Source organism: Octopus bimaculoides, chromosome 3 (genome assembly GCF_001194135.2).
Source record: "Octopus bimaculoides isolate UCB-OBI-ISO-001 chromosome 3, ASM119413v2, whole genome shotgun sequence".
NCBI lineage: Eukaryota > Metazoa > Mollusca > Cephalopoda > Octopoda > Octopodidae > Octopus > Octopus bimaculoides.
Window position 1 is genome coordinate 25,795,855 of NC_068983.1, and position 8,507 is coordinate 25,804,361.

The following is an 8,507-nucleotide window of genomic DNA, read 5'->3' on the forward strand; positions in this document are numbered from 1 at the left end:
TATATATATATATATATATATAGAGAGAGAGAGAGAGAGAGAGAGAGAGAGAGAAAGAAAGGGAATGAGTGGGAAGTAGTGTGAGAGCAAGTGAGAGAGAGTAAGGCATAGAAATGCGGTACAATATCTGCGTTTTCCATTATTATACACCGTGTTCTCAAATACATCACTATTATTTACGTAAAAGAAGTTGGAAAGAAATATACCCATATGAGAATATGAAGTCCATTGTGAAATGAATTATATCAATATTTTGTTGCCTTTATACACACTTGGGAGAGAAGTCCAATGTTTTAAACAATATAGCATCCAATTTTGAAGACGTTAACAAACGTAAAATTGTCTAAAGAAATGAAGATAATCAGAATTACATGTATTTCTATAGAAAATTGTCTTTTTATTATCCGCAAAGTAATTTTCAATACCCTTGGTATAATTCTATATAGAGAGTGTAAATTGTCCAAGCGTTCATTTGTGCATTTCATTGAATGATGTTTACCTTAGAGAGATGGAAAATTTCCGTTAGAACAAAACATCTTTTCTAAGACATAATAATTCAGCTAAGAATCTTTGCAACTACTGCAGCAATCAGATATTAACAACAAAAGCACCCTTCCCTCTAACACCACCAACAGCTCAATTATCACATAAATAAGAATCAGAAATAGAAGTTGGTAATATGTTTTATGCTTTGCATCAGCTGATTCATATCTGCATTTCCACCATCGTTTTTATACGCGTAAAACATATATGCAGATGCTTTAATATTCCTTTGTCTGACAATAAATCCTTAAAAGAAATCGGTCTCATTGTTGTTTCGAAGCAAAATTTACAACAGAGAATCGGTAATCCAAAACACAGAACCCCAAGATCTGCTTATGTATTTGGAAGCTGTAACATCTAAAATGCATATTGAAATTTGACTATCTACCTGTACGTTCGTACAACAGATGATTACTGCTATGAAATGCTACTGAGTTCTTAGAAGTGTTGTGGAGGCGCAATGGCCAAGTGGTTAGGGCAGCGGACTCGCGGTCATAAGATCGCGGTTTCGATCCCAGACCGGGCGTTGTGAGTGTTTATTAAGCGAAAACACCTAAAGCTCCACGAGGCTCCGGCAGGGGATGGTGGCGAACCCTGCTGTACTCTTTCACCACAACTTTCTCTCACTCTTACTTCTTGTTTCTGTTGTACCTCTATTTCAAAGGGCCAAACTTGTCTCACTGTGTCACGCTGAATATCCCCGAGAACTACGTTAAGGGTACACGTGTCTGTGGAGTGCTCAGCCATTTGCACGTTAATTTCACGAGCAGGCTGTTCCGTTGATTGAATCAACTGGAACCCTCGACGTCGTAAGCGACGGAGTGCCAACAACAACTTTGAAGTGTTAATAAATACCAGTTTAAGATTTCAAATAGTGTTGACATTAATATGCGATATGATATACGAAATATTATCTATTGCTACGTGTATATATGTACTATTTTACTTTCCCCTCTGTTGCAGGTTGCTAGATTTCACTACGGAATAATAAGGCATCAATTCATGTTTTGAGCAGACTATACCAACCGCATATTTATTTGCTAAAACACAGAGACCTATGAGTGTGTGGATTTTTCAGGCGTGCAATTCTGAGTAGCCGTGTAGCGAACCAACAGATTTACGTAAATACATAAATATATCTTTTACTCGCTTGGACTTAAAAAGCAATGTCTGCATTTATGTATTTGCCCATGTCTGTCTCTTTCTATCTATATGCACACATACGTTTTTACATATAGATGTATGCATGTGTGTGTGTATATATATATGTGTATGTGTGTGCGTGTGTATGTACGTGTGTGTATGTATGCATACATACACTATATACATATGTGTGTGTGTGTGTGTATGTATATACATATACACACACATACAAACACACACATACACACACACACACATTGTGCGAGTGTAACAATATTGGAGAATTCGTTCGTGAATGAAATATATTAGGGATGTTTCGATAGTTTTTGTGCTCGAATTATGCATTCCGCATTAGTTGAGATTCCGACGTCCGAAGTTCTCGCTTTACCAGATATTCATGTATCGGTATATACCTATATATCAGTATTAGTGCAACGGATATTATTCCTATTATTTCGTCTGTATCAGAAACAGTTCATTACCATATTTAGATATCCAGTGTTCTGTATTCCTTATCTATTTTAATCTTATATAGGGACATAACTTCATTATGTTGAGAAATGTATCTTTAATATTATTGTAACCAGTAAGAACATATTTCCCGGGTTATGATATAACTTCAACCCATTCATTATTAAGTTGTCTCAGGATATATGAGACGTATAGTATAAAATGTGATAAAGAACATAACATCATAGGTGCATATCAATATTTGTTATAACTATATTTCCTGCAATATATGAAGAAGTCGAAGAATTTCTCGAGAAACATGAATATTTGGAGAAATTCCTTTGCATTTGGATTTTAAAAAATTCTTAACTGTGGAATTTTATATTTCAAAATCTGTCAATATTGTATGAGCATATGTTCTATAAAGATCACGCAGCATGTTGATTAATTAAACATTCCTAATTAAATTCTAAAATAAGGAAAAACAAATTAAGAAGTACTTAATTAATGCAACAACTTTACATGAAGACAAAGTGGTGCTTGAGCTGGGGGCTGAGTGTTATAGGAATTATCTTGAAAAAATATCAAGAATTTATAAAATTAAATGAAACCTTACCTGTTCAATCCAGACATTTGTTGTCAGCACTTGGTTAACTTCATCCTGTGGAAGAGAATAGATAAAAGAAATTGTTATTTAGTGCAATCAACGGTAATAAATTGACAATCTCTTGAATCTGTAATATAAAATTTAATTGATTAACTGCATAATCAATCATATGGCTTTCGGATAACCTTCACTTTTATCAGAACTATAATTTATGCTAAGATACAATTTGTCTAGCACTCAAAATGATAACCGAATGTTTTACTATTCTAATTTTTTTAGTGTTAGATGTTAAAAATAATCATTTAGAAAATGTCGACGCTAAATCATTGTGCAAACTTTGCTGTTATATCCTATTTCAGGGCAAAACATTTTGAAATAATGTAAATTAATCGATAATACTTGGCAGTTTCATTTATGCTTTTATTTTCATAATTAATGTTTCCTATAAACTTTTTCAAAATGTTCGTTTCGGAAGTTCAACGATACCTTACATTAATACTTTTTGATCTTGCATTAACTTTCAGGATGTCTCAAAGAAATAAATACCTTCTGTTTATTTTATCTTTCGTTGGCATTGCCGCACTCCATGGAATACAACATGATTTGTCTTATTAGTTTATCGGAGTAGTGGAGGGTGGTAACAACCAAGTAATTGGTTGGCATCACAGTGAAGTTAAGCAAATATGAGTTAAGCAAATATGTATTCAACTGGTGTAGATTAATTTTTATTGAACATTCTCATCCAGGGACTGATTTTCATTTCTTGGGAGTTGTGAAGACGAAGTATTGGATAAAGTAAATACACGTGCACAGAGAGCGTTGGGATATTTCAAAAATAATTATAGGTACACTAAATGAGGAAAATAGTAAAAAATCTTGATTGCAGGTTAGTCGATTAATATGTAGCCAAATTTTGACGAGCTGACAGGTAGTTTTTGTTTGTATATGTAAAAGCGCGCTCTCTCTCTCTCTCTGATATGTAAAGAGCAATAACGTTCTACGAGATCTGTATAGAGTAACGTATAACACCGAGTATGCTATCCGGTCCAGAATAGGATATGTGGTAGTAATTACACATTTAATTCTAATTCTGATATCACTGTCATCAAAATTGATAAGACTTGTCAGTTATTAAACATATAGAAATTTGTATATGCGAGTTGCATTTAATGCAAGATACCTTGTTTGATATCTATTGCGACTGAGTGTTAGTTTTCTGAAAGGAAATAGCAGAAGCACTTTGCCGAATTTCGGATATTTTCAAAAAACAATTAAGAAAAATAAAGAAAGCATACAATTTTTTAATAAAATGTTTATGTTGATTATAATTATCCAATGTATTCTGAATATTAATGAGAAGTAAAACTAAGAATCCGATAGGAAACGGCATGGAAGTAGTTTATTCTACATAAATTAAATCCAAAATTTGAGTCATAACAGTAGATATCAAGATGACTACGAAACAATGAGGAAGTCTTTCAGAGTCTATCTACATGAAATAATATCACTGAAAGCTCTTTTTATGCCTCAATAATCAAATAATGTGACCCTCAGTTCCCGTAAAAAGATGGGATTGTCATACTTATCCCAATATTAGCTCTAAGCCGTGGACAGATATGGTGCTTTTACGAATTTTATGATAAGAGAAAATTTTCTTTAGGCTAATTGCAGTGAATTGGCGTTTTAGCAGTTGAAATATGTCACAAACACATTTTAACTAATCTACGTTTTGCTAATATATATATATATATATATATATATATATATATATATATATATATATATATATATATATATATATATATGTATGTACATATGTCTGTATAATACAACCTAAATTTTCAGTTTGGCTGAAAACGATGTCATTAGGTTTCTCTCTAGCCTAAGATTGTAGTATTGCCTGGAAATATTCGCTGATTATGTCTGCTTAAGTAACTAAATGAATTTATTTATGTTATATATTTATAATGCAGCCTTGTCTGCAACTAAAAACAAAAGGGGTATGATGAGATCAATACAGCAACGTGAAATACATTCTTTGATAATTTTATTTGCATTTGTATCATAATTAACTGTTAATTGATAGAAAAGCCAATTATGATAATACCCTTTTGAAAGGTCTAAAATATTTGTTGCAGTTCCCGAAGGTTAAAAAACAGGTAGTATTTTATCAGATTCTGTTTATTTGAATGCGTTACTATTTGCAAATAGAAACTGGTGCGTACATAGTTTTACATTATTATCATCACTACATCAAAAGTTCAGTAAAGCAGACGCAAACTGCGAGGCCTTTTGACATTAAGTATGAATTTATTTTAATAATACTTTTGGGATATGCATAATTTGTTTCAAGCTAAACGTTTTTGCACACTCGTACAAAGAGACCAATATTGCTATTAATATAAACAAAGTCTGCTTTTAACACTGAGAAGTCTTCCGTGATCATGAACATGGAAACAGACAAAGGTTATACTTTAACATTCATTTCATAATCATTAGGCTTTGATGTTTTAACGGAATATAATAGAATAACTACTAATATTTTAGATATTTGTGATACAGATATGCGCAAAATGAATTACATTTCAATGCAATAGCTTAATGTTATGGCAAGAAAATGCAAGATCAAGTCCGATGCATTTGAATTTAGAACGCTGGCGAACGAAACTCTGTATGTCCCGCGTATTTCCCGATGCCTGCATATCTAGGGATGAAAATACTTTCTCAGAAATGCAACATTTGTGCGAAGGCATAGTCCACTATAGTCAGCTTTAACGAGTACTTATCATAGTGAATACAGAATCATAGCAAGGAATTCGCCCAATGCCATCTAATTTGATAACGCAAAGGAAAGCAAATTAAAATCAAAGGCTAATTTGTTTAGCGCATTACCGATTCTTCTTTTCATATATAATATTTTAAAAACTATTGTTTCTTTATTACTAAGCTCGATTGTTCTTGAAACTGGAAAAAATGTATATGTAGATCAGATTTTTAGAAAGCAAGCTACAATGAAATATTTTGAATTGAATATAGAATATAAAAAAAAAAAAAATCTTTGCATATTTATAAATGCCATCAGAAGCACTTTCCTTAAGGTTATTTACAATCAATACTTCTATAACTGTCTTATAAATTCATACGTATAACTAATATCAAAGTTAAACTTTTACTGTTTGCACTAGATTCATTCTGTTTCTATTCGTATTTGAAATAGCTATGAATTTCATGAAGCTTTATATGTATAAATGCATTTTCGGTAAGTTATCTCAGATACGTACACCAATGTATTATATTTTACATACTTCATTTAGTTAATGCTTTTCTACGTGGTAGCGTAATTTGCTAGATGTAGCAGCCATATCCCAAAAATATTCTGATCCATCGAAAAAAAAAAAGATCACATTTGAAAATGTAAGCTTGTATTACAAAAGACTGTTCTGTTAAGACTGGAGGACCGTCGAATGATAGCTTACCCGATCAGCGTTGATTTAGTGCACGTTTTGGTTGTCTGATAAATTCCTTCAGTTAGTTACATTGTTTTTTCAATTAACACGAAAATAAAATCATGCTTTATAGGTGTTTTTTCTTCAGCTTTATGCATTCTTCTATAATTTTTGTTTATTGTTTTTGAAGTTTAAATAAACGTTTCAATCATATAACGACGGAGTGCCAAGTGTTAGAAAACTGAACATTATCAACAGATTCTATCCGTTTTCAATCTAAGTTACATTGATAACACAAGAACATTTTGTGCTCAGTTGGGAAAAGGTGCTTTACCTGACCTGCCAAGAAATGATCTCTTACTATTTAAGGAGAGATGATTGAAACTCACAGACTCTCGGCATTACAATTGTTCTGTAAAATGTGGTTTGAGTGCAAAATCTCATTCACTAGGATCCGCACCAATCCACAAAGGAATTGACCTATCAGAAGGATGCTTTCAATATACTGTGACCCGCTAATTTCACTGGATGGGTACCTCAAGCATTGAATGAGTATCGAATACTAGCACTCCTCAATCATGTTTTGCGTCCGACAAAAGGTTACTTGTGGACTCAAATAGAAATTTATTTACCGCATTGTCACCGGTGTTGAAAAAAGGTGTCTCTTGGTCAATATGAAATAAAGGAAAGAATATTTTGCGCAGTAACAACCAAGGAGCAACTCGACGCTATCCAGATAAGCATACATGCCAGAAAATGATAAGCGTTTGGCTGATTTAAGGAGGATTAATCCACTACAAAATGGCTGAAGAAAATAAAGTATACTGCCAATACAGTGTTTTACGTCCAGAAAATGTACCTGCTCAATGGCGCAATCTAGCTGAAAAGACACGACCGGTGATACGGTACGCTTCTTCAGTGCGATAACGATGGTAGCTACGTTGCTAATTTGACCAAAAATGCTACGCAAGAGATCAGTTTTAAAATAGAACCTACTTTGACCAGAAGATGTAGACGAAATACCAATAATCATATGATAGAAAAGAAGTAAAGAAACAAAAGAGGAGAAAATAAGGTATCAGAGTAAGTGAGAGAGAGAAGATAGAAAGAAATTAAACGAGAAAAGGAAGAGAGAAAGGGAGCGAGTGAGAGAAAGAGAGAGAAATAATATGAGAGAGAGAGAAATAATATGTGATAGGAAACGGGAAAGAATGTATATAGAAAGAATGTACCTGAGGGAGAGAGAGACAGAGGAAGAAAGAGAGAGTGAAAGAGAGAGAAAGATAGAGAAAGGGAAAAAGAGAGAAAGGGAAAAAGAGAGAAAGGAGAGAGTGTAAGAGAAGGCGGGAAGAAAAGAGTGAGAAGGAGAGAGAGAGTGTATGAGATCAAACACATTTCAGTAAATAGAAAACAGATTCTATTCTGTTACATGACTGTTTCAGCTTTTAAGCTGCGACCACGCTGGGCCTCTATATTCAGAGGATTTAATCGGATTTTATCGTCAAAAATATTTTACACTTAACTTGCATTATCGAGGCCATCTTTCGTATACGGAGCCGTATATGGGATGGATAAGTTGGGCATGATATACAACAAGGACGGTAAGACAAATGATTTGTAAAGAGCCAAATTTGTATGGTTATTTATATGTCGCTGGCGCCAAACACGTGACTCCAAGCTACCAAATGCTTTTGCTGCCCTTTGTATTCGCAGATATATTTCTGTATCAAGATTTCCATCATTTAGTACAGAGCTTCCAAGGTAGATGAACGAATCGACAACCTCAAGTAACTTACTGTTAACAAAAATTTTAGTGGCGTTTCAAATAGCACCACACGCAGGTTGAATCATTAAAACAGCTGTTTTCAAGTTTATGGTCAGACCAAAATCATCACAAGCTGAGTCAAAAGCAGATACAAGAGATTGCACACCTGTTTCAGAATGACTGAGAAGAACGCAATTGGCAGCGTATAAAAGTTTTCTAATGAGTGAAGTAAAAACCTTTATTTTGAATTTCAGTGTTGCTCAGATGAAAAACGTTTCCTGTTGCTGGCTATTTTATGTACACACCTTACTCAGAGTTTTGAAAAGCCTATGACAACACAACAGCAAAGTATATTGCAAAGCGGGTGGGTGCATCAAGATCTCCATGCTTTACTCCATTTTCACAGCAAAAGATTTAGGGAGCCAACCAGAAAATTAATTTTAGCTTTCATATCTTCATAAGCCCTAATCATGTTTATAATTTTTTCTGGGCAACCTATTTTCTTTAGAATTAGCCACAGAACATTTCGTTTAACAGTATCGAATGCTTTATA

The 8,507-nt window shown here is 33.5% G+C and overlaps 1 protein-coding gene across 8 annotated transcripts in view; it reads right to left on the bottom strand.

Annotated features, from left to right (window-relative positions):
• Window positions 1–8,507, bottom strand: part of LOC106884218 (neuronal acetylcholine receptor subunit alpha-10) — a 1,143,354-nt gene that overhangs the window by 230,597 nt on the left and 904,250 nt on the right. For all 8 annotated transcript variants that reach the window (XM_052966101.1, XM_052966098.1, XM_052966099.1 and 5 more), the window contains one exon: window positions 2,753–2,797. In XM_052966101.1, coding sequence (XP_052822061.1) covers window positions 2,753–2,797 — 45 coding nt within the window. The remainder of the gene's footprint in view (window positions 1–2,752; window positions 2,798–8,507) is intronic.